This window comes from Protopterus annectens, chromosome 4.part0, assembly GCF_019279795.1.
Source record: "Protopterus annectens isolate FY-2018-M chromosome 4.part0, PAN1.0, whole genome shotgun sequence".
In the NCBI taxonomy this organism is placed as follows: domain Eukaryota; kingdom Metazoa; phylum Chordata; order Ceratodontiformes; family Protopteridae; genus Protopterus; species Protopterus annectens.
This window is the reverse complement of record NC_056733.1, coordinates 292,870,953-292,897,900: the sequence shown is the minus strand read 5'-3', so window position 1 is coordinate 292,897,900 and position 26,948 is coordinate 292,870,953. Positions and strand designations below refer to the sequence as shown.

The following is a 26,948-nucleotide window of genomic DNA, read 5'->3' as shown; positions in this document are numbered from 1 at the left end:
CTTTTAGTCAATTGGTATAGTTAAAGGTAGTGAGACTTGAGATCTTTTTGTGAGGAAACATTGTCTCTAAAAGTTTGTTTAGGTGATTAGTGAGACAGATGCTTAAGGGGGCATTACTTTCAATGATGGGCCTAATAAGGGCGGAATAAAGTGGGACTATAACTTTTGACCACAAGGAGATACCATGAAGGATAAGTTGTGCAAAGAAGTATCATTTTCCAATCACCATAGGATCCAGTGGCGGCTCATGCCATTGGACTGCAGGACTGCAGCCCCCAGTTGAAAAGAACATTTTAAAAATATATATTTATATTTGTAAATTATTATTTAATGTTTACTGCTGGCTGGTGGCTGAGCCTCTAAACAAGTCCGACTGACTTGCACAGACTTGGAACTCGGACTGCACATGCTCGTTTTTTTTGTTTTTTTTTTAATAAATCTCTCTAAATCTAAATCTGGACTGCAATCCAGATTAAGGAAAGAAGAAGGCATTAGTGTGATGCCCAGAAGGCTATGCGGTTAACCGCACAGTAAAACAGAAGGGGGACGGACTGCTATGTCTGTACGTGATGCGGACAGCTGTATGGCTACTGATTGGTTCTTGCTCTCTTCCCGAAAAAGAGCGAGAAACAATCAGTAGTAGCAGAGTACTTTGGTTGCTACCATTGCTGAAACAAGTTTCAAACAACTTGTTTGCTTTTTGCTTGCTTTACTGAGAGCTTTTGATCCTAACTTCTTGATCAGATGCACAGTCACTCATTTTTAACTATTAATACAGAGGTAAGTATCCGATTCCTTGTTGTCCATGACAGATTTATTTATAGATTGGGAGGCCGAGAAAGTTCATTTGGCAAATGGCAATTCCCTGTCAGAAAAGATGATGTTTTTATATAGTAGTCATGTTATGTTATGTTATCTAGACAAAGACATAATGAGATCTTTGAGAACTTCCTTAATCTTGAGGTTTCAGTTTGTGTTATTTATTTTTCTGATGTTACTGAGCACTATATTCTGATACATTTTGCATTGGCTTGGCTATTTTTTTTAGTAAAACAGTGGTTAAAGGGGAGGAGTAACTATGGTAATCTTAAATCTTATTTGCAATCAAGGAATGTTATGTCAGAATCTAGTTAAAATCTGCTATGGTTAAAAACTCTGGATTAGTTAAAATTTACAGATGACTTGTGATACCTTCTAGCAATAACTCCATTTGCTAGTTCTTTAAGATTACACCATGATCTCAGAATCTTAATGCAAAATTTTGAGTTAAGGGATGTTGACTGATGTCTTGATGCCGGGAATATTTTTTACTCAGATTAGTAGTAGCACCATTAGTTTTAGTATTATTAGTATAAGCTGCTTCCACTATGATAAGTACTTGTAACTAAGATTTGATGGTGAAACTGCATTCATTATGGTAAGTATTAGACCTCTTTATGAAAGTGAAATGTGCATTATGAATCATGAGAAACTTTGAACAATATAATAAAAGGAAAAAATAACTATCACGAATACTGTAATGACAAATTGCAAATATAAATTGTTTATTTGAGCTACTTACAAAGTGTGTGTTGACTCAATGCTTTCTATTAAGCTTCAACTAAAAGCAGATCAAGTATTTAAGCAAATGCAATAACTGCAGATACTCGTAATACAACAGAGACATGACAATCTTGAAAAATCTATATTATGTTTATGAGCATTTTCTTTTACTTCCTTTTAGCTTACATATATTAATATATAATGTTCTTTAACGTGTCGACATACTAACATGATAACATGCACCGAATACTTTCATACAGTGTGCTTTTTGCACTTTCACAGAACTGCGTGTGTGCATGTGTGTGCACGTCTGCATGTATGAGTACTTGCTACCATTTGCTTCTCTCATACTTAAAGACCAGTGAAAACTCTTTTTCCCCAGGTGGGAGTGCTCTCTCCTTTGCTTTTAAAAATGTTGCCAAGTCAACGCACTGGAGGCTTCAGTTATTCTAGATTTAGTCACAGTTCTCAACCTCTTGCTTCCTGAATAAGGGACAAATCTAGAAAGACAATGAAGCAACCAGGGACATTTTCTAAAATATCTGTACTATTAAGTTAAGAAATTGACAGGATAGGAAGAGGTGAAATATCACACATTTTATTATTTTCCAAAGTGAAAAAAGGTCTAACTGTAATTCCTGTCATTCTTTATTAAGTTATTATATAATAAAGCAATTCTTTGGAAACAGAATGCGAGGGCATGGAAGCAGTGACAGAGATTTTATTTTCCTAAAGCTCAAGGATCGCTGCAGAAGGTAACTGTAGCCATGAACTTAAAAGATGTTCACTTCCATGGAAGGAAAGCTTTGGCAACAATGCCTAAGATATTAAAGAACAGGCTCCATGGTGTACAGGGATAAGTCCTGACTGCATCACAGATGCCCCAAGTTTGATCAGCAGCTCTTGCATGGGAACAGCCAGGCAAAGTGGGTGGGTCTGAGTGGCTCATGTCCACTTGCTCACCCTGCAGGAGGAAAAATGAGGAAATGTGCTGAAACATGCCCCTGCAGTTAACTTCTAGTAGATACTTGGGATATGTTGGAAGGGATTGTCTATAAACTGGAGAGGACAATGACTGATTTGCTTTTGAATGCCAGGATGAGATGATGCATTACCAATTGCACACTTCATGCGAACCTGTAGGATATTATGTTATATGTGTGAGGTGGAGAGTTTGGGCCTTAAAGAGGATGCCTTGATCTTGTCAGGTGCTGAACATGGAAAGAGAGAGACTGGAGAAGGAATGTTGGGTCTGATAGACATGGCAAATGTGGAGAGGTACTGGGAGCATCTGATGGTAATCTGGACAGCAGCGAGGGGAGCCAAAACCAGTGCTAAAAACATACCATCATATTGTTTTCAAAGTAAAAATATACAAATGAGGGAAATGGAATATTAGTAAGGATGTATGCCAGAATATTGATGCTTTTAATATGTGGTGCTGGAGAAACTATTTGAGAATTCCACAGACTGCAAGTTCAAATTCATCAACACTTAAGGAAATATACTGAGAGATCTGTGATATATAGAAAAGAGGAAAAATAATTTGTCATTAATGTGCACAAGGAAAAAATACTGCACTAGTAACTTTTGGAAAATGTTAACATTGCTGTCACATGACATTGTTATTGCAATTCAAAGATGGTTATTTGCGGATTAATGTGTTAACCAGTTAAGACCATCTGGTATCTTTTTTATGAAACAGTTCATAAACAGTTCATGGTAAACTGGTTTATTCCTGGCCTTACATTATGCAAGTGAAAATGGGGCTCAGACTCCGACTATAGGACTAAGCTCACAAATGACTGCCTTAAAATATCTGAGTGATCAATGAGCCCATAATATTCCACTTGTTTATATTTACTACTGTTTTATATAGTTTGTGCTGCAAGTCCTATTAATAAAATAATTCAGTTTTTGCAGAAGGTTAACTAGCTGAGTCAATTCCTATTGTGTATTTGTGAACTGAAACTATTCATAAATCTCATGCCTGGATGAACCCACATCTAGCTACGCCAGCTTTGTTCATAGGTTCATACTAGGCTATCTGCCCTAGGGCATTTATAAGCCTAGCCAGAATGTGTTTGGCTTTCGCCGCCCATTTTAAATGAATTTTGCTATGCCCTTTTTCGAGGTTAGTATACTGTGCCTCTGTCTAACAGTGACACAGAAGTGATACCCGGGTTAAACCTACACTCTCCCATCCACTCATCAAGATTCCTCTTGGAGAGTCAATGAGGGACTCTTACTAACCTGGACTGGGATTTTATTCCAGAGTGAAGGGAGCCTCTGGGTTATGAATCTGTCCCTCCAGCATGTCCTATTTATTTCAGTGCTGAGGTTCAAGTCTCGAGCGCCAGAGCTCGATGGGATTTGGATTTTCTGAGGTGCAGCATGTCCATTAATTCCGGGTTAGACATGGCTTTATACGTCAGGCACAGATCGCCCCTGGACAGGCGGTATGCCACTGAGTAGAGCTGGAGTTTAACCGGGAAGCATATGGCATCTGTTTGAGCCCTTTGATCCTCTTGGTGAGGTACTTTTGGGGTCTTTCCAGTTGCTGCAGGTGTCTGGTAAGGTACATCCCAAAAGGGGCATTGTACTCAATTATGGGCCTGATGAAGGATGAGTAAAGAGGCACGATGACCTCCCCTGATCTAGATGTGAATCCCTTCATGATTAGGTGGGCTATATAAAATGTTTATCTAACCACTTTGGCCACGTGGTTGTCAAATGAGAGACTGCTATCAACTTGGGTCCCCAGGTCCCTAATTACTTCTTCTGTACTCAATGGATTACCACCTATGTGGTAATTTGTGGGCACTTTGTTTTTGCCAAAGGGGATGACTATACACTTTTTGGCGTTTAGCTTGAGGCCATGGCTCTGGCACCAGTTGTCTGTTTCTATGAGGCCCTTTTGGAGGATGCTTGTGTCGGCTGGAGAGGTGATTATGGCGCCCAGTTTGCAGTCATCTGTGAACGTGGTCAGCCACAGTCCTTCCGTGTTGGCCGGTACCTCCGAGAAATATATACCGAACAAGAGAGGTCCCAGGACTGAGCCTTGTGGGATGCCACTTGTAACTGGTTTGGAGTCTGACATAGCTCCAGCAATTCTACCCATGTGGGTTCTGTCCTTGAGCCAGTTTGCAACCCATCTAGTGACATAGGGGTTTATATTTAAGCTGGTGAGCTTGTCTATAATGCCCAAGTGGGGTATTGTATCGAAGGCTTTTGCGAGGTACAAGTAGGCTGTGTGGACCACCTTCCCCTCATCAATGGCCTTGGTGACTGTTTCAAAGAAATCAACCAGGTTTAAGAGGCAGGATCTGCCCTTAACAAAGCCGAACTGGATAGGATCCAGTGTCTGTAGGTCCCCAATATCTTTATTTATGAGGTCCATGATGATCCTTTCCATAGCTTTGCAGACCAAGCTAGTCAGGCTTATGGGGCGATAGTTTCAGGATCCGTTGAGGCACCACCTTTGTGGAGAGGGACCACTGTTGCTGTACGCCACTCTTTGGGTACATATCCTGTAGTAAGGCTGAGATTGAACAGTAGTTTTATGTTTGGGTTTAGCTCTTCTTGGAGTTTATGTAGGACGCAGCCCGGGACACCATCTGGTCCCATTGATGCTGTGTTTTTTGCTTTGGAGAGGGCGGCTCTTACCTGAGCATCTGAGATGTCAGGGGGGCATCACTCTGCTGGGATAGATATTTGCCCTTTTGGTGGGAGAAGTTTGCGCTGAACCTGTCAGCTAGGATGTTGGCAATGTCTGTGGATTCGGTGTATTTTTTGTCATTTTCGACTAATTCTGAGCATATCTGGGAATTCCCACCCAGGTTCCTATCATAACTAAAGAAAGCCTTGTGATTATCCTTAGTGTCCTGTGCAATTTTTTCTCTCGAAGCTGGCCTTAGATGATTTTATGAGTGCCCATAGTTTTTTGCTAATACTGATCAGAGATGCCTTCCCTTTTTGGGATTTTGCTCTATCATTTAGTAGCTTCCTCCTTCTATTGTATAGTTTGTTTATGGCTGGGGTCCACCAGACAGGACGTCTGCCTTTGGAGGATTGGGTCTTGGTTTTATTTGGGATTGTATGATCCATGCATTCCTGAAGGTGTTCATAGAATGCATTTATAAAGGATTCTGCAGTCTGGGCCATATTTTCCACAGGCCTGGGGGCTTTGAAGGATTCCACCTCGGTTTTGAGGAGTGTGAAATTTGCTTTAGTGAAGTTTTTCACTGTGGTTTTCTGGGCAGGAGGTGGGGTCGGATGTGAAACCATAGTTAAACAATGGTTTGACTTATTTGGTCCTTCGGTTTGGAGCTTTTGATCCTAACTTCTTGATCAGATGCACAGTCACTCATTTTTAACTCTATTAATACAGAGGTAAGTATCCGATTCCTTGTTGTCCATGACAGATTTATTTATAGATTGGGAGGCCGAGGAAGTTCATTTGGCAAATGGCAATTCCCTGTCAGAAAAGATGATGTTTTTATATAGTAGTCATGTTATGTTATCTAGACAAAGACATAATGAGAACTTCCTTAATCTTGAGGTTTCAGTTTGTGTAATTTATTTTTCTGATGTTACTGAGCACTATATTCTGATACATTTTGCATTGGCTTGGCTATTTTTTTTAGTAAAACAGTGGTTAAAGGGGAGGAGTAACTATGGTAATCTTAAATCTTATTTGCAATCAAGGAATGTTATGTCAGAATCTAGTTAAAATCTGCTATGGTTAAAAACTCTGGATTAGTTAAAATTTACAGATGACTTGTGATACCTTCTAGCAATAACTCCATTTGCTAGTTCTTTAAGATTACACCATGATCTCAGAATCTTAATGCAAAATTTTGAGTTAAGGGATGTTGACTGATGTCTTGATGCCGGGAATATTTTTTACTCAGATTAGTAGTAGCACTATTAGTTTTAGTATTATTAGTATAAGCTGCTTCCACTATGATATTAAGTACTTGTAACTAAGATTTGATGGTGAAACTGCATTCATTATGATAAGTATTAGACCTCTTTATGAAAGTGAAATGTGCATTATGAATCATGAGAAACTTTGAACAATATAATAAAAGGAAAAAATAACTATCACGAATACTGTAATGACAAATTGCAAATATAAATTGTTTATTTGAGCTACTTAGAAAGTGTGTGTTGACTCAATGCTTTCTATTAAGCTTCAACTAAAAGCAGATCAAGTATTTAAGCAAATGCAATAACTGCAGATACTTGTAATACAACAGAGACATGACAATCTTGAAAAATCTATATTATGTTTATGAGCATTTTCTTTTACTTCCTTTTAGCTTACATATATTAATATATAATGTTCTTGACTGTGTCGACATACTAACATGATAACATGCACCAAATACTTTCATACAGTGTCCTTTTTGCACTTTCACATAGCTGTGTGTGTGCCATGTGTGTGCACGTCTGCATGTCTGAGTGTAAGTACTTGCTATCATTTGCTTCTCTCATACTTAAAGACCAGTGAAAACTTTTTTCCCCAGGTGGGAGTGCTCTCTCCTTTGCTTTTAAAAATGTTGCCAAGTGAACGCACTGGAGGCTTCAGTTATTCTAGGTTTAGTCACAGTTCTCAACCTCTTGTTTCCTGAATAAGGGACAAATGTAGAAAGACAAAGAAGCAACCAGGGACATTTTCTAAAATGTCTGTACTATTAAGTTAAGAAATTGATAGGATAGGAAGAGGTAAAATATCACACATTTTATTATTTTCCAAAGTGAAAAAAGGTCTAACTGTAATTCCTGTCATTCTTTATTAAGTTATTATATAATAAAGCAATTCTTTGGAAACAGAATTCGAGGGCATGGAAGCAGTGACAGAGATTTTATTTTCCTAAAGCTCAAGGATCGCTGCAGAAGGTGACTGTAGCCATGAACTTAAAAGATGTTCACTTCATGGAAGGAAAGCTTTGGCAACAATGCCTAAGATATTAAAGAACATGCTCCATGGTGTACAGGGATAAGTCCTGACTGCATCACAGATGCCCCAAGTTTGATCAGCAGCTCTTGCATGGGAACAGCCAGGCAAAGTGGGTGGGTCTGAGTGGCTCATGTCCACTTGCTCACCCTGCAGGAGGAAAAATGAGAGGAAAATGTGCTGAAACGTGCCCCTGCAGTTGACTTCTAGCAGATACTTGGGATATGTTGGAAGGGATTGTCTATAAACGGGAGAGGACAATGACTGATTTGCTTATGAATGCCAGGATGAGATGATGCATTACCCATTGCACACTTCATGCAAACCTGTAGGATATTATGTTATATGTGTGAGGTGGAGAGTTTGGGCCTTAAAGAGGATGCCTTGATCTTGTCAGGTACTGAACATGGAAAGAGAGAGACTGGAGAAGGAATGTTGGGTCTGATAAACACGGCAAATGTGGAGAGGTACTGGGAGCAATTGATGGTAATCTGGCCAGCAGCGAGGGGATACAAAACCAGTGCAAAAAACATACCATCATATTGTTTTCAAAGTAAAAATATACAAATGAGGGAAATGGAATATTAGTAAGGATGTATGCCACAATATTGATGCTTTTAATATGTGGTGCTGGAGAAACTATTTGAGAATTCCACAGACTGCAAGTTCAAATTCATCAACACTTAAGGAAATATACTGAGTGATCTGTGGTAAATAGAAAAGAGGAAAAATAATTTGTCATTAATGTGCACAAGGAAAAAATACTGCACTAGTAACTTTTGGAAAATGTTAACATTGCTGTCACATGACATTGTTATTGCAATTCAAAGATGGTTATTTGCGGATTAATGTGTTAACCAGCTAAGACCACCTGGTATCTTTTTTAAGAAACCGTTCATAAACAACAGTTCATGGTAAACTGGTTTATTCCTGGCCTTACATTATGCAAGTGAAAATGGGGCTCAGACTCCGACTATAGGATTAAGCTCACAAATGACTGCCTTAAAATATCTGAGTGATCAATGAGCCCTTAATATTCCACTTGTTTATATTTACTACTGTTTTATATAGTTTGTGCTGCAAGTCCTATTAATAAAATAATTTAGTTTTTGCAGAAGGTTAACTAGCTGAGTCAATTCCTATTGTGTATTTGTGAACTGAAACTATTCATAAATCTCATGCCTGGATGAACCCACATCTAGCTACGCCAGCTTTGTTCATTCAATGTATTGGGCACCTGCATTTGGTGAAACAAGAGCTAAAGGGAAACCAGTTTCAAAATGGAAAAGGCTGCTCATGTAGATTTTTCTATCTTGTAGTCCCTTACTTAGTGAAATAGGGAATCCAAGTCTGATTATATAAATCTTTATTTAAGTTGAGTGTTCACTGCACTTGTTTTGGAACATAAAGCTGGGGCAATGTAGCAAGTCTTACACAGTGACAACATCCATTTTACCTGCCATCAAATGACTGCAGAGATGGATGATTATACACTGTAATTTAATAGAAGACGAGCTTTGCCATGGCAGGCATCCTGAAACTGTTAATGTTTAGTTTATTGCCTATGACTGATTCTTTCGAGAGGCATATATTCCTTTATCTACGTCTGTTTTTTTGTGTCTGTGTGTGTAGTGTGTACAGATTTTCGCATCACAGTTTTGGTCCGTTTTTCATAAAATACAAAATACTAATGCAAGAACTACTATTATATTAACTTTCTAAGTTTGTAAGAGCAATAATTAAAAATTACCCTTATTTTTGGGCCTTTGTGACTTTTCACACTTTTATTTATGGCTTTATCCAATTTCTTGCTCTGAGGTTGAGAGTATGACAAATGTGTCTGGGCCATCACCATCAGCCAGAAGCATTTCAAATTGGGACATGCTTGTTGCACCCCACTCCCCCATATAGTGACTCTGGATGTGTCCAGGCAAAGCAAGGAGCAGTTATGCAGTGTAAGTGTGCAGACTAAGTATCCCCCCATCCAAAGTAGACACAAGTACAGTGGTTTTTCATCTGTCCTTGATTTTGCAGAATGTTCTGGTTTTCTGTCATATTTTTATGCTATTGATTTATGCTTCTTATTATTCAGAAAATGTATGTTGTTGGCTGCATGTTACTTGGTGCTTTTATAAAGCTGAATATAAATTATAAGAACTGCAGTGCAAGGAGAAGTGGTTTGAGTTGAGTGCTGCTTGATTTTTTTATACTTGATTTTGAATGACATTCCAGTAATGTATTTAAAAAGTAATTTATTTTTTCATGCCTTACAACCTTTTTTCTTTCAATCTAGATATCAAGTAAGTGTCATGCAGCCAATGCATTGAATTTTTTTTTCTTCTCCACTTCATTTTGTCTTGATGGGACTCTCATAATAATGGTTTGATGGTTTGGCACCCTGGGCAGCGTATTTAATTAAAGTCCCAGTTGTTGTGGTTTTGAGCATAGCCCCACCTCTTTCTAGTTGGTCACACCCCTTCCCATTGGCCCCGCCCATTCAGCTGTCTCCTGCAGCCCCCCTTTGATTTGTAGTCACCAGCTGCCACTGACAGGATCACATTGGTCGAATCTGAATTTGTTCTCCACATAGGTACCCAAGGCCCTGATGGCTTTGTCATATTTAAGTGGAATACTATTATATAGTAAGCAGCAGTGATTCTAGATCTACCAAAGGATACTTTGCTTCTTTTCTTAGCATTTAAGGTAAGTCCACGAGTTATAGACCAATCTTTGTTTGTCCAGTCCTTGATGGAGAACTTGAGCATAGAATGGGATTTGATGGTTGCTCCCGGTTTGTAGTCATTGTCAAGCTTGGTTATCTGTAGTCGCTATCATCTTCATGTCAGAAAAGTGCATACCAAAGAGGATGGTGCCAGGACAGATACATGTGGGACACTGTTGGTAATGTTTTTATGTCAAGAGCAAAAATCCATAGCCTTAACAGTGTAGGTTCTGTTAAACAGAGAAGTACCTATCCAGTAAACTATGTACCGACTAATGTGGAGTTGGGAGAGACTGTCAATAATCTCTGCATGAGAGATAATGTTGAAGGCCTTGGCAAGGTCTAGTTAGGAAAAGTGGACTGCATGTATCTTATCTATGATTTCAGTAACCACCTCAGAGAATTCAACCAGACTGAGCAGGCCTGATATGTTTTTGCAAAGCTGTACTGGTATACACCAGGGATGTAGAGGAACCTTTATCATTGTTTAGGTGTTCAGTTATAATACATCCCCTAGTCTTCCAAATAATACTAATGGGACTAATAGGCTTGCAATTCCTAAGATCAGTAGGACCACCTAATGCAAGGAGATCACAACAGCTGTTCTCCACAACTTGGGGATGTAATCAGTTGAGTCATAAGTTGAAGAGTTGATGGAGATTTACTCGGATGGACTTAGCTTTTTCTCAGCATACATCCAAAGATTGTTATATTTTTCATTTCTGGAAAGTGTCAAAAGGACTTGCTCCAAAGTAATTTTAGGAGGAGAGGTGTGAGGGAGGAATTGGGGTGGAGTAGAGGATAGACATAGTAAAGTTGGAAGAGAATTTATTCTCACAAATATTACCAATGCCCTTGGGCATAGATAAGAAGATACCATTAAGAATAAGTTCATTATGTAACTATTGGTTATTTATATGGTTTATAATATAGCTGAAGAAGGACTTGCAGTATTTGTTACAACACTAAGATCATTATTAGGCTTGCATTTCCTAACAATATGTTTGAGGGACTTAGTTATTAGTTTTAATCCCTTTTATATTGATAAACTTGAAACCCTTGAGAGATAGTCAGGGGCTTTTCTTGTAAAGTTTGTTGGTAGTTCTGTCATAGGGCATTAGTTTTAAACCTGCCATCTTGCATATGTTGGACTGCTACAGATGCCTCAATGCATCTAAGAAGGAGTAAAACTCAATGGAGTAGACATCAACTCAGATACAAGGTTTGCCTGAGAGGTATATCATTTGCAATGATAAATAAGACTGAAAAATGACACTTAGTTGATTTTGTAGTAACCTCTGGATGTGAAGGGGTTATTAGGAGCTGCAAAGCAGGTTTTTGGTGAGAAAGTCACAGTAAGACTGTAAGATTTGACTAGTTGGGGGGAAAAGATGGGATGGTGCAATTGAAGATAACATTTATGAATACAAGATCAAAAAATTAAATTAATACCTTTGGTGGGAAGGTAAACAATTTAAGTAAAAATAATTAATTAATGTGAAATTCATTAACCTCTCAACAAATTTGTTGTTGGTAGTATATGCTTTCCAATTTGTGTGGATTGTTGAAGTCACCCATAAGGAAGGCACTTGGCTCATTGATCAACTTTTCTGCCTGGTTTATAGAGGTCTTTAATTTCCAATTATGTGATAATTAATTTTATTGAGTGTAACTATGACTTCAATCAGGTCCTTATTTGAATCATGAAGAATCTGGTGAGAGACACTGGAATTATTAATAAATACAAATACTCCTCCCACAGTTTGAAATAATATAACTACCTATTCTTGGCTGTGCTTAAATTGTTCAAGATATTTTTGTCTTGAAGTCAAAGTGGACCCACAAAGTCAGCATTCAGATTTGTCTTATGCAGAATCTTGCAAGAGATAGTGGGGTTGTAAATAAGTAGATTTACTCGCCTACATTGTTGTCAATATGAATACCAATACTTTGCTTTGTTTAAATATTTCAAGATATTTTTTCTCCTGAAATCACAAGGCCTGTTAAAGTTAGTATTCTTTCTCCTCACCTTGAATATGGGCTACTGTTAGTCTGCAGGCCCTGTGATAACATTTCAAACATTGCTTAGTAGAATGCTTAGATTTCTGCTTCTTGTTTTTCAGAAAGAACATTATGAACAAGTGTCTGACTCCCAGTCTCCATTAAGCAAAGAACTTCTCTCTGTCTGTGTCCACTTATTTTTAAGTTACACTGCATATGTTACTGTTTCCCCTGTCCTGGAAACTAATCTTTCATAGGACTAAAATTATTTTACAGGCCTGTGGTTATACATCCCTTATTTTCATACCCCTCCACCTCAGGTGCAGTGTAACTGTGAACAACCCCTGTTCAATAACTCAAGACCAAAAATCAAAAAGTAGATGTAGGTACTTTCCACCCATTTTATGAAGTCTCCTTCTTTTCTGGTGTTTCTCATAATCTGTAGTTTTCTCCCTTCTGGACAAATTTGTTAATGAATGATGCCAGTAAAACATTATCATACTTCTGTAGTGGTAAACATGTATCTGCCTTTACCTTCCAGTGACTCCATGTTATTCTGATACTGAGCTTGGCTCCAGAACAGTGGAAGAGCACAGAGGATAGACAATGCTGAAGGTGAACCTACCTGCACTGATTTGTGGTCATTGTTGAATATCAAGAAGAACAGAAGCATAGCAAAATACACTGCAGCAGAAATAAATTAAATGAAGCAGCAGAGATGAACCCAAAATCAAAAATCAGAAAAAAAGTATTGTCACACTGAAGACAGCATATCTTTAAAACCACAGTGGCTGTAACAGTGTGTATACTGACAGAAAATGTACTGTAAAACCAAGCTACAAAAGATAGAAGGAACTGTAAATGTCCCAAGAGTGTGACAAACATACTCAAGCATTCTGTGTAAAGGATAGATTGTGGATTATTCTGAAACCATGTCATAAACTTTTATTTGACAAACATGAGTACAGCCATGGAAGGAGGCGACAGAGAGACTCAGTTATATATACATCATATATAAACTAATATTAACTCATCAGCCGTACTACTTACTCCAAAACTGGCAAATATGAATAGAGCATTTCTGAAGTGAATGGTTTGTATGGGGTCAAAAATAACTCTTTGACATACATTTACTGTGTGTGTGTGTGTGTGTGTGTGTTGTAGGGAGAGAATTGATACAATTCTTCTGTACCTGGAAATGTGATGAGCATAATGTTAACTTCAGATTCTGATACGTTTCCTGCTGAACTGGGGATCTTATATTTATTCCATTGCAGTCGTATGAAACAAGCAGCCATTTGTGTCTTGCTGGCTTAAATGCTACAAATACTTCATTTCAGCATGCTTAGTAATTCACCTTGTATGTTCTGAGGGCTGGATTCAGAAAGTTAACATTACAGCTCCATGAAGATTTTTACTGAATTACAGCACTGATTCACAAAGATGTCTTTGGAGAGCTCTCATAAATAAAACATTTAAAAGCTACATATAATGAAATAACGATGACTGACAGTAGTTAGAAGAGCAAAAATTAGTTACTAAAGATGCAATGACTGTTTCAAAAGTGTTATATCCTGTATCAATGAAATGTGTCCTCACTAGTCCATTGATATGATATTCATTAATTCCTTTCACTCCAGTTTCTATCTTTCTGTCTCTTAACAAATAGCTTTTTACCTTTTGGAGAGAAAAATTTCAACTGACAACTTTAGTCTAAGGTTCTTGCCAAATATTTGTAGAATATTCAAAACCTTGGACACCAACAAAGACTGTTTCAATATTAGACTAATAAGCCATTGTAGACAGGCCACCAGATTTTCGTCAGACGATTAGCAGCACAGAGGAAATTTATTAGTTAGCAACAAGAAACAACCCCTGGAATTCAGAAAGGCTCACTACAGCTGAGAAACCTTAACTCCATAGAGTTCTACATCATGGAAAGCCAAAGCGATTCAGAATCTACTCTCCCACCACTGTTTTCCTCTGGTATTGTCTGTTTCACTAATTGTCCATCCCAGATTAACCACCTGGCACTGGCAGTGAAAGTCTCTAAATCTCAAAGTGACAGATTAAAATATTAAAACCTCACAATAGAACTATATGAAGCTTAATGTACAATGAGTAGAAAAACCTTTAGTACTTCAGCTCACTCAAACTGCTAGTCATCAAGTAGGCGTGACGTTTCAAGACCACCATTCTCAGAAAATGATTTACAGCTATATTTTTAGTCTCTCATGCGCAGCTTTCAAATTAGAAACTTCAACTATATAATAATATTAGCAAAATAAATGAAAAATGTTTGAAAATATCTGAAAATAAGTTGTTTTGTTAGTATAGTGACAGCTGTCAAATGCTGAAATTTAGTCTTAAAAGCTGATAAACACTTTGAAGAAAAATATAGCAGGACTGGCCAAGTTCATCATTTCTGGGCATGTGAAATTAAAAGTAAAAACTAGAATCTGAAGCAAAGCCATTACAATAACAGGAAAAACACTAGTTATGGCAAGAAAGACTCAATAGGTCTGAAGACAATTTATATACATGTATGGAGTGAATACTGTCATGTGTCCGTGGGTTTGTGTAAAAAAGGTTACGTTTGCTTCATTAGAACAGTTTGATATCTGAGACCCACTTCACAGAAAAATTTACAGCTATGAAGGAGTAGATTTGATGACCCTTAAGTAGTTCAGCTGTTAAGTCTACATCTAAATTCTGAACTGTTCCTTGGAATATTTTAACAAATATGAGATATTTTAAATTAAACAATTTCTGAGATGAAACTGAATTCCAGTAAGGCAGAAATCTTGCCATGAAAGCAGTTATCAGTTATTTTTTCCTTTCGTTCCTGGTGTTTATTATACAATTAAGGTACGGAACGTTAGTGTGCTGTATGATTATCTAAACTTAAATAAACAAGAATGTGTTAGTGGGAGACGTTTTATTATTCCCAATGCTATAGACTACCCAGAATGTGAATTTATATCTAACTCCCCCAATAAGTAAAACTTATCCCTTGTGTTTGAGTGGGTTGTGGACGTCTGACAGAGCAGAAGCATATTTGACCCTTATGCAATGTGCATTTGTGACTGCTGCTTTAATCAGCAAATATTTAATACAGAACATTGACTAATAAGTTTCATTGTCATTACAGTCTAATTCTTCCAGTCAGCCTCAAGAACATGAAGCTCTATGATTTTCGTAAAAGGCTTTGTAAACATTTTTTAATTGCATCTTTAAAAGTTTTGCCCAGTTCAAGCCTCGTGTATACATTTTATGAAGTCTTTGTCTGGATAATTTGGGAGTTAAATATTTAACCGTTAATTTACCTTGCAAAGGACTTTTAAGGACTATGGCTAAGATATTGTTTAATAGTGTAAGATGCTCTGTAGTGTGGTAGTAACTAGCAAGGAGCAGACAGAAACTGATATTTTGAACTCATAAGCTTTTACTTCTGCCTCCCAAACCATCTTCCATTATAAAAAAGGCCATATTTCTCAAAATATTACCACCCAGCACTTAAATGTCTGCATCATTTTCAGCTATTCCCTCTATTAAACATATTGTTTAGCTTAGCAGTCCTTTAGAAAAACAAGCTTGTCTACCTTTTATTGGAGGCATTAATTTAGACAGTTGTCACCATAATAAGGCCTCAGAAAACCCTAATGTTTTCAAGTGATGCTCGGAAAGGTGTACTCAGTAGAGTACAAAGAGTATGCCTGACTGTACCCTTGGTAACTAGAAGTTTGACTAAAACTTCCCTGGTTTGCCTCTAAAATGTCTGGGGAAGTGAAACAATGTCAGTTTACAATTGGGAAGTTTAAAATACCCATGAAAAGGGAGGCATATTTATCAAAATATGATGTTAAAATACACAGAAGTTTGCATTCTCATCAGTTGAGAGATGGGGACCACAGTACAATCACCAATAAATAGATAACTGAGTAAGGGTACAAAAATAATTTTAGCAACCCAGTAAATTACAAATTAGTGCTGACTGTAATGACTCCTTATTATAAATCAAGATGCCACCATAAGTTTTGGTGACGTAAAGTTATGATTATCATCACAATGGGGAACAAACTAAGTTTAATTGCTTAATTTCCTCTGTGTATTCTTTGGTGAGGGATGTCTTGGTGAGTTTCTAGGTAACGTCAGGCTTATTCATTATGTTCTTTGCTTAATGAGAATATTCCAAATAGATAAAAGTTTCCTTCAGATTTGTAGATGCTGGAGAAAAGAGGCATACATTTGTCCTTCAAAACACTCCTGTAGAATTTAAGTAAGCTTGGATTCAAGATAAGGAACATTAGGGCTCCTCTCCACAACAGCAATTATCTTTCTGCCTAAAGTCAGTAGAGGATGGTTAATATTAACAGCCTCACATGCCTGTTTATCAACAGCATCAGAGCAACCAGTATTTTCACTTCGAGCAAGATCAACCAAGTTCAGCTTTCCAACCTAATCAAGTTCTTCAATAAACGTTACCAGATTATGTTTATGTCACTATAATTATATTAGTACTTTCAAGTTACAATCGGTTTAGCATTTCTGCCATCTTGTTGCTAACAGTTATGGAATTACAAAGTAAAAATATATAGCAGTGGGACTATCCAAACTTGTTTCAAAAATACTTGATATACCTGGTAAGCCTAAATGGAAAAAGAAATATTCCTAGTTGACCACAGTGCAAATCATTGCACACAAAGGTGTTTTCTTTCTTCCCTGCTTCCTCCTGTAGTGAAATGCACTTAAGATGTGCTGAAAAGAGATGATGTTTAAGCTAGATGTTAAATTGGCATACTTTCTTTAGTTCAGTTATTGACAGAGTCTCTGACAATGGGATACCCTTCATAGGTACGGCTAGAGCTGTAATGTCTATTTGAAGCTGATCTAAGGTAACATTCTTTATAAAGAAAGATTTCTTAGATCATTAACATCATCCTTCAAATTATGCAGTTGGCATTTCTGCTCAGAACATACTGGCTTAAGCAAAGCATGATATATGTCAGATAACGTTGACTTCTCAGGCTAGATACCGTCATGTGGAATTACATGATTCTAGAACCATGTATACAAAGTCAAATAATTTTATTAGTATATATAATTAGAAATGCTCATTACCTTGACAGATTCAACAGTGCTGAATATTCCACTTCTTTGAAGCTGTACTGTCTCTTGATCTTATACTATGATACTGTGTTTCACTTTGGAACTGTTTTTATTAACTGCTAGATCTGTCTCTGCAGTCCTTATCTTAAACATGCTCAGTAATAAAGAGACACCCACAGCCTCTGATTTCACTACCCATTCTTTTATATGTATAACTGTCAGTCAGTCTGGCCATTTGTCTGTACATACATCCCTCCTTGTGTAAATGAAGATCTAGATGTCAAACAAAACTGGCGCACATATTCCCTGATGGTATGACACAGATTGTTTCTTTCTGTAGATTTCACTTCCACATCACCATGGCTGTCAAGACATCCGTACTAGTATGGTGCATGTCCCTGCTGTTTTTATCACGTGTTGCAGCAAAACTGCTGAGTAATGCAAGTATTTTGCCGTCTTCATTTTTCATGAAATATACTTGTAAGATGGGGGATATGAATTATCACTAGTTTCTTATCTTAAATATTTCATTACGATGGGATATATTTTAGTGATTTTATAACACTGATATGCATAATGTGTTATACAGCATTTTTAATTACCTCTAACATTATGCACATTCTGAACTTGTGCTATATCTTAGTAACTATTTCTTTTACCAGTCCATCACAGCAAAGTAGCAACATCTTCGAAAAGTACTTTGGTGAATGCCACAAAATGGCAGTACTATGGAACTCCAGGCACAGGAGGAACCTTGAGCTTAACATGGATTGCCAAACAACTTCCAGCAAGTTCTGTAAACATAGAAGTGTGGGGTTACCATGAAGAAGGTGAGTGACTGTTACAATGCATGGTTTTGTTTTCAACATTTGCAAAGCTAAAAATGTATTTTGTGTGTGCCTGTCTAAGCAAAAGGCAGCCTAAGACTAGAGTGGGGCTGGTTTCCTTGGTAGAAATGTAAAATGGCATCAGATAAAAGCATTGCATTTAATAAAGTATGATGTATATAATGACATATGATGTATGACTGTGGCACTTTCTGTCACTCAAAATTCCCAGTGGGAAGTTCATGTGCAATCATAATGCAAAGCTGTTCAAACTTGTAATCTACCTGCTGCTGTATGACATAGGTTTGCCTATTACCTATTTGGTCTTTTCAAGAGGTTATATGTAGGAATAACTTATGAAAGAATTACTCTTTGGACTGTGCAGTAATGAAAAATTCCATCCATCTACCCACAACCCTTTTTTCCCTATTTTTTTCACATGGGGGTCAGGGTGTCACTTCATCAGTGACATTCATATAGAGCCAAGGTTAACATCTTCAGGTGGCTCGCCCTACCACAGTAGTTCTTCCACACCACACACTCTCCTATGGCCAGTTTAGAGTGTCCAATCCACCTACTGCATATCTTTGGAATGTGGGAGGAAACTGGAGCACCTGGAAAAAAACCCACACAAACACAGAGAGGACATGCAGACTCCACACAGAAGGCACCCCAGCCGAGAATGAAACTGGGGGAACTTTTGCTGTAAGGCAACAACACTATTTGTTGCACCACTGTACTCCCTAATTGAAAATTATATTCTTTTTATTATTCCAAGTCTGCATGCTGCCTTTGAGGTTCATTGTACAAGGAAAAGAGATTCAGTATCACTGCTATGCAGATGATATTCCTCAAAATCACACACTAAGGGGTCCACAACAGGTAACGTCTGTATACACTTAAATGCTTGCTACACCCAATGGTGCTGTTAAGTAGGAATAACCATAACACATCAAAAGGATGCATCTTCAAGTTGGAGCTAACCTTGATCTCAAATCTCTTATGCAGACAAGATGTCCTTCAAGAATGCAACTGCAGTCATAACATGTGGGTTGTCCTGCCTCAGGCAGCCCTCGGTCGGCCGGATTCCAAAGTCTGGGTTCGACGTCGGCTGATGTCGCATTTCTCTCCGACGTCAGAGCGGCCGGAGTACAAAAGCATCAGCCGACGCCATTTTCTTCAGTCTTTCTTGCAGCGCGGTGCCCGAAGCAGAAGCAGTTCGCAAGTGCCGGTCGGTCAGCTCCTGTATTCTTCGATTCCGAAGTCATCAAAAAAGCTAAGTACCCCATTGGGGACCTTTTCTTGACTCAGCCGATGTCAGAAATTACTGAAAAAGTTAACAATTGTCTTTCTTGTGGTAAACAAATACCTCATAAGGATTTCCACTCTTACTGTCTTCCTTGCCTTGGCCCAGACCACGACGTCTCGGCCTGTGTAGCCTGTGCTCGCTTCAACAAGCGCACTCTCAGGCGCCGGGCGGAGTTCGCTGAAGATTTTTTCAGCTAAAAATTTGCTTACACAATGCCGTCGGAACTTCCGACATCGCAAACTCCCAAGAAATGAAAAGACTGGGACCGACATCCTCGGCCCGCGTCTACCACCGACTCCACGCCAAAACCTATCCCGAATGCTCCGGTTCCCTCTGAGACGGTCTTTCCACCGCTCCGAACCGAGGACACCGCATTACCGACGACTCCGATTCCGGATATCACTCCAACGCCAGTTATTGATTTTCCCCCGGATACCGAAACCGAGGAAATGCCCGAGACCATTGCTGTAGACAAGGTCAGTCCTGCACGTGGAGCTGCCAGGCCTCCTATGGCCATGTCTATTAAGGCCTACACTAGGGCTAAGGCAGCCAGCAAAACAAAACATCTTACTACTAAAACCTTACCTCAGCCTACTCCAGAGACACAAATTATGTCTATGGCTGCTGACTTAATTTCTATGATTAGAGGTTCACAGGCCCATCCTGAGAGAGGATCCCAGCCTCCTTCTGATAAAAGGCCCCGGGTTGAACCCTCTGACCCTATTCTGTCAGATGAAGATTCTGAGGACTCTGTCCACTCTGATAGCCAGGAAGAGCTCTTCCAGACCTATGAGGACTCGGATGCAGAGGATTCCATCCCCTCGGCCTCCCCTCCTGAGGATATTTCTTTTGGGGAAGTTCTGCATACCATGAGGGAACAAAGTGGCAAGGCCAGGAATATTCTGATTCCAGAAAACGCCTTCGGACTTTCCTTAAGAAGCCCCAGCACAGGCCCTTAGCTATCCCTCCTGTACTTGATGTTTTGGATGATTTATATTCTGACTCTAGTGTTACCCCTGACTCTCTTCCTCCTGCTCCAGCCAAGCCAGACAGGTATTACAGGGTCCCAGAAACTCATTCCCATTTATTCAGGGCCCATACTGCTGATTTGGAAACTATTTCACAGGGGCCTAAAGGAGTTTCAGCTTCCACCTCTAAAAATCCATTGCCCTCTAACAGGGAAGCTAGGTCATTAGAGAGATGGGGCAAAAAGGTTTACACATCCACTACCTTATCTATGAGAGCTTTGAATTGCCTTTTTCATATGTTACAATATCAGGATTTCCTGTTCGAAGATTTACAAAAAACATTGGCCACTCCTAATCCTTTAGACAGGAAGGCTTTGCAGGAAGCTGTACATAACACTCAGCAAGTAAGCAATCACTTCCTGCAGTGTGGATATGATGCACTGGAAGCTTCATGTAGGGCAGCTATGACAGGGGCAGTCATTCGTAGACATGCATGGTTAAAAGATCAACCTCTACCAGATCATGTAAAGGCAAAACTTCTGGATGCACCTTTGGAAAAGAACAAGCTTTTTGGTGCTAATGCTAAGGATGTGTTTAAGACCATCGAGGAAAAAGCAAAATCAGTTCAGACAGTGAAAGATTTCCTCCAGGTTCAACCCCCCAGATTCAGTAGGAATTGGCCTTCAAAAAACTGGTCCTTTCCTAATCCAGAAAAGTTTCAAAGGGGTAAAAACAGACGTGGCCGAGGAAGAGGCCAATACAGAGGTCCTTACAGGGGACGACAATGGCAGCCAGGAAACCAAAGAAGTGACGCAGGGGTTTCAATCTCAATGACTTTCCTCTACTTCCGCCTACCAGGGAACAAATAGAAGCTCCCTTGGGCGGGAAATTATCTCTGTTTGCAGAAAATTGGCACAGACTGACAAAGGACAAATGGATTTTGGACATTATGGTTCCATTTTCATACCTTGCCAAGAAAACAAGGCATGCCAAACCTACCACAAAACCAGAGGGCAGAGGCTATCAAGCAAATCTCTCTGCTGACTCGGATGAAAGCAATAGAAAGAGTTCCACAACAAGAACAGGGCCAGGGGTTTTACTCAAGACTGTTCCTTATTCCAAGAAAAGAATCTCAATGGAGACCAATACTGGATTTGTCCGCATTAAACACCTTTCTCATAGTACCAAAGTTCAAAATGCTGACTCTACAGCAACTCCTTCCCATGCTGGGCAAGGGGTCTTGGCTGATTACTCTGGACCTCAAGGAGGCATACCTGCATGTCCCTGTCAGACACAGCTGCAGAAGACACCTCAGATTTCTTGCAGGGCCAGAGCATTATCAATTCTCAGCATTGCCATTTGGCTGATCTACTGCGCCCAGGGTATTCACAAAATGCCTGGCTTCAGTAATTGCTCATTGCAGGCTCCAGGGGATACAAATTTACCCGTACCTGGACGACTGCCTCATACAAGCGGACGACAAATTGATGTTGACAAAAAACTTGGACTATGTCATACGATTACTTCAAGCTCTGGGATACACAGTCAACTTCCAAAAGTCAAGACTGCAGCCATCCCAGCAAATAATCTTCTTAGGAGCCAAATTAGACACAGCCTCTCAAATGGCTTACCTGACAGAAGACAAGCAAGAGAAGTTAACTCATTACTTCAAAGGTTTAGCAAAACTCACCCAGATGACTGCAAGGAGATTCCTACAGGCCCTGGGTTACATGGCATCCTGCATTCTCCTGGTTCCATTAGCAAGACTACACATGAGAAAGCTTCAATGGTACCTAAAAAGCATTTGGTCTCAGCACAGCAACAACTTGGAGACAACCATACCGCTCATTCCATGCCTACAAAAGGAATTCCTATGGTGGGCCTCGGTGAGCCAGGCAAACACAGGTATGTCATTCAAAAAACCACAGATAACACAGACCATGACCACAGACACCTCAGACCTTGGATGGGGGGCGCACATGGAAGGCAGGTGTATACAGGGACAATGGTCTCCAAAGGAAACACATCTGCATATAAACCAAAAGGAAATGCTGGCAGTAATGCATGCCATCGAGGCCTTTCACCACCAACTTCAGCAAGGCCATTTACTGATACGGACAGACAACACCACTGTGATGTGGTATATAAACAAGCAAGGGGGCACCCACTCTTACCCCCTGTGCAGACTGACAATGCATCTTTGGGAAAAATCACTGAGCCTAAACATCCAGTTACAATCCCAGTTTGTTCCAGGCAAAGACAATGTGTTGGCGGACAGCCTAAGCAGGAATCACAGATCCACACGAGTGGAGGTTACATCCGAAGATCTTCGCACAACTCACTTCGACATGGGGCAGGCCAGAAGTAGACCTATTTGCCTCTCACCTCAACCAACATCTACAAAAATTCTACACAAGGACATACCATCCAAAAGCTTGGAAAATAGATGCTCTCTCATTCAACTGGAACTTCCTAACAATCTATGCATTCCCACCTCTGCCACTGATGACCTCAGTATTACTAAAGATCAAAGCAGAGAGACCCAAGGGAATCATAATAGCCCCGGACTGACCAAGACAACACTGGTACCCACTACTACGGAGCATATGTCACACCAGGAGGTGGGCCCTTCCCCAATGGCCTCTACTTTTGACTCAACACAATTTCAAAACAGTGCATCCAAACCTTCAGACATTGCAGCTAACAGCCTGGGAGATCCCATAAATAACCACAACCTATCTCTCTCCAAGGAAGTTCAGCGGATACTAACAGAGGCTCGAAGACCATCCACCAGAAAGGTTTACTTAGCAAAATGGAAGAGATTCAGCAATTGGAATACCAGCAAGGGACATGATGCATCATTGTTGAACATTCCACTCATCTTGGAATATTTGGCAGATATGCTAAAGAACGGCCTCTCATATTCTTCCATAAAGATACATGCATCAGCTATTTCAGCTAGATATAACACTGATCCTCCTGTCTTTTCACACCCTTTGCTAAGGCAATTTCTCAGGGGAATCAAGAACATTAAGCCACCAAGAAAGGCCCCAGTGCCAGCCTGGGTCCTCAATTTTGTCCTTGAAAAACTGACTCTACCTCCATTTGAGCCAGCAGCTTCAGTTGACTTGCAATTTCTCTCATGGAAGACAGCTTTCCTGTTGGCAATTACCTCAGCAAGAAGGGTTTGAACTACAGGCCCTAATGGCAATACCACCGTTCATAATTTTTCACAGAGACAGGGTTTCATTAAGGACCAACCCTACTTTTATGCCAAAGGTGGTATCTAGGGTTTCTTTAAATCAAGCTATTCATCTGCCTGCTTTCTTCCCCAATCCTGAGAATAAGGGGGAAAGACTGTTACATACCTTGGACATTCACAGACAGCTTCGATACTACCTGGACAGAACCAAGGCCAGTAGGAAGTCTGAACAACTTTTTGTAGCTTACGCCCCTGCAGTCCAAGGAAAAGCAATTTCAAAACAGACTATTTCAAAATGGATTGGACATTGCATCAGATTCTGTTATTCCTTTCATGGAAAGACTGTTCCAGCCAATGTCAGACCACATTCCACCAGAGCTACAGCCACCTCTACAGCATTCTTAAGAGGGGTGCCTACTAAGGACATTCTAGAAGCTGCTACATGGAGCTCCGTGCATACATTCTCCAAACACTACAATCTCCTTCTATACTCCAGATCCAGGGCAGGCTTTGCTTCGGCAGTCCTGCAGAGTTTGATTGCCACACCATCCTTTTCCTAGAGCATTCCTCCTCCCCCAGCTAAGCTATGGTATTCTACCCACATGTTATGACTGCAGTTGCATTCTTGAAGGACATAGTACAGTTTTGTACCTACCATAAATGTAGATGTCCGATAGACATGCAACTGCAGTCGGATTTTCCCTCCCTCCATACCCCTCTATGCCTAGGGTCCACTCCTATCCCTGTTTCTCTTAGCTGGGGATATCTGTTATGGTGTATTTGTTTTATTGCTCATTTATTTGTCTGGAATCCTGTTTTTGTCTTCCAATTTGATTTCAGCCTTCCTTGGAGGGCACCTGGCATCTGGGGCAAGAAACACTGAAGAAAATGGCGTTGGCTGATGCTTTTGTACTCCGGCCGCTCTGACGTTGGAGAGAAATGCGACATCAGCCGACGTCGGACCCAGACTTTGGAATCCGGCCGACCGAGGGCTGCCTGAGGCAGGACAACCCACATGTTATGACTGCAGTTGCATGTCTATCGGACATCTACATTTATGGTAGGTACAAAACTGTACTTTAAGCACATAATTTATTATTACTTAGTATCATGCAAAGCAAAACAGCAGGATAAGTCTGAGACTTCCCATTCTCCAGAAATAATCTGGCTTTGTTTGTATTTCGTAAGTGTTTTTGTCTGAAGATTCAGGTCAAATACTGGAGAGTTTTAACTTTTAACTGTATAAAGTTTGTACCGTAGCACTAGCCCAAAGGAAGGAGAGGTGATGAGGTAATAGCAAAACAGAGGAGGATAAAAGCAAACCCAAAAACAGGTGAAAGAAACACTATTGTATGCATATTGGATGTGGATTGTTACAGAGAATCTGAAAAGTGAGATCAGAATAAGGTCAGCTGCAAAACCTTCCACTATATCAGTTCCTGTAAAAAACAAAAAAAAAACAAAAAAACATTTTCTTAATATCAAGATAGAAAAAAATATCACCCCATTTACAAAAGGTAACACAAATCTGAACACACATCCATGTGCATGTTATCAATGTAGCAGTGTGTTTTACTTCTTTATTCAGCCTTTCAGCCTGCTTTAAAGGGGCTTTTGATTTCCTTTAAACCATAGGTAAATGTATGGCTATCTATGGTTACAAATATTTTAAAATGACAAAGTATCTCAAGTGAGTCATGCTTGTTAGTGTACAGATTATCCCTTATCCGCATTTGATTTCATTTTTACAAGGCTGAGTGGGTTAAGATGTACCGGTTATTCATTTTCAAATTATCTTTTTTCATAACTACAACTGCTGGACATTGGAAACCAGTTCAGAAACCTAAATAATGGTCCAAAGTTGAAACCAATGTCTGAGACAGAATCCAGTGCAAATGTCATTGCTTTAGCTCTTGTAAGGAGCTTCATCAAATCTTGGAAATAGTATATGGTAAAATACCAATAAACCCGTAAAAAAAAAAAATCAGTCCCTTATTAAAGAAAAACTTACAGAGTCAGTCTCAGCTCACGTTATCATTACTTTAAAATGTAGTAAAGGTCATCTTATCTCTGTGAAGACAGGTGAATGGTGCCAGCCTAGCCAGATAGAATTTTGTAGATAATTCTGTCATTTGTAAATATTAATATAAGCCAGGGGCTTCTTCTCTTAAATGGGAAAAATGGTGTTAAATGTGGAACTGCAAAAATGTAGCCATGCTCTCTGCTGTAACAAAGCCGATAAGTCAATTCTTTGATGTCAAAACTTGGAGCCGATATGTCTGGATGAAGGAATTCTGCCTATTGTTTTGAGGCCAGAGTTAATGGCTGGAATGTGCCTGTATAATTCTTTTATTGCTCTGGTTCCTGACCAGCTGCAAGATCAGGCACCTGATTCTCAAGGGAAGAGGGAATCTGTATACTGGGACAAAGGGTTACTGTATAGAAAGTGGACCCCGAGGGAGGGCAAGGTGTGAAAATACAGCAGATGGTAGTGCCTAGAGCCTGCCATCTGGCGCTTCTAGCCATAGCCAGTGATATTTCCTTTGCAGGTCACAGGGGCATAAAACGTACAGAGACATATTATGCAGAACTTCTATTAGCCTGGAATTTCCAGAGATGTAACAGGGTACTGCAGGACCTGTGAACAGTGCCAAAAGATAGGCAGGACAGGAGACAAGGTGCAAGTTCCTTTGATGCCTTTGCCTGTGATTGAGAAGCCATTTCAGAGGGTAGCTATGGATATTGTAGGGCCTCTGAGTACCTCAAGTTCCACAGGGAAAAAGTATATCCTAGTGGTATTGGATTATGCTACATTATACCCTGAGGCAGTGGCTCTGTCCTCCATTGAGGCAGAAAAGGTGGCAAATGCTTTGTTAAAGATTTTCAGCAGGGTAGTTTTCCCAAAAGAATTACTGACTGACAGAGGTACCAATTTCATGTCATGTCATACCTGCTGGCTTGTCTGTGGGAGTACTGTGGTGTGAAGCACACGAAGACCACCCCGTACCATCCCCAGACTAATGGTCTGGTTGAGAGGCTAACCTCTACAATCAAGTCCATGCTACGGGCATTTGCAGACCAGTTTAAGAGGGAGTGGGACAAATATTTGCCCCATCTGTTTGCTTACAGAGAGTTTCTCCAGGAATCCACAGGTTTTTCACCCTTTCAGTTGCTGTATATTCATAGGGTGAGGGGACCTCTAGATTTAATTTGAGATGAGTGGGAAGGTGAGTGTGAACCTCACAAGGAGTCTGTTGTGGCATATGTCCTAAACCTCAGGACAAGGCTCAGGGAACTCATGGGCTT

The 26,948-nt window shown here is 39.7% G+C and overlaps 1 protein-coding gene across 1 annotated transcript in view; it reads left to right on the top strand.

Annotated features, from left to right (window-relative positions):
- SUSD2 (sushi domain containing 2) overlaps nt 1-26,948 on the top strand; it is a 1,008,194-nt gene that overhangs the window by 291,362 nt on the left and 689,884 nt on the right. The window contains exon 4 of the mRNA XM_044068275.1: nt 17,999-18,166. Within this exon, the coding sequence (XP_043924210.1) occupies nt 17,999-18,166 (168 nt within the window). The remainder of the gene's footprint in view (nt 1-17,998; nt 18,167-26,948) is intronic.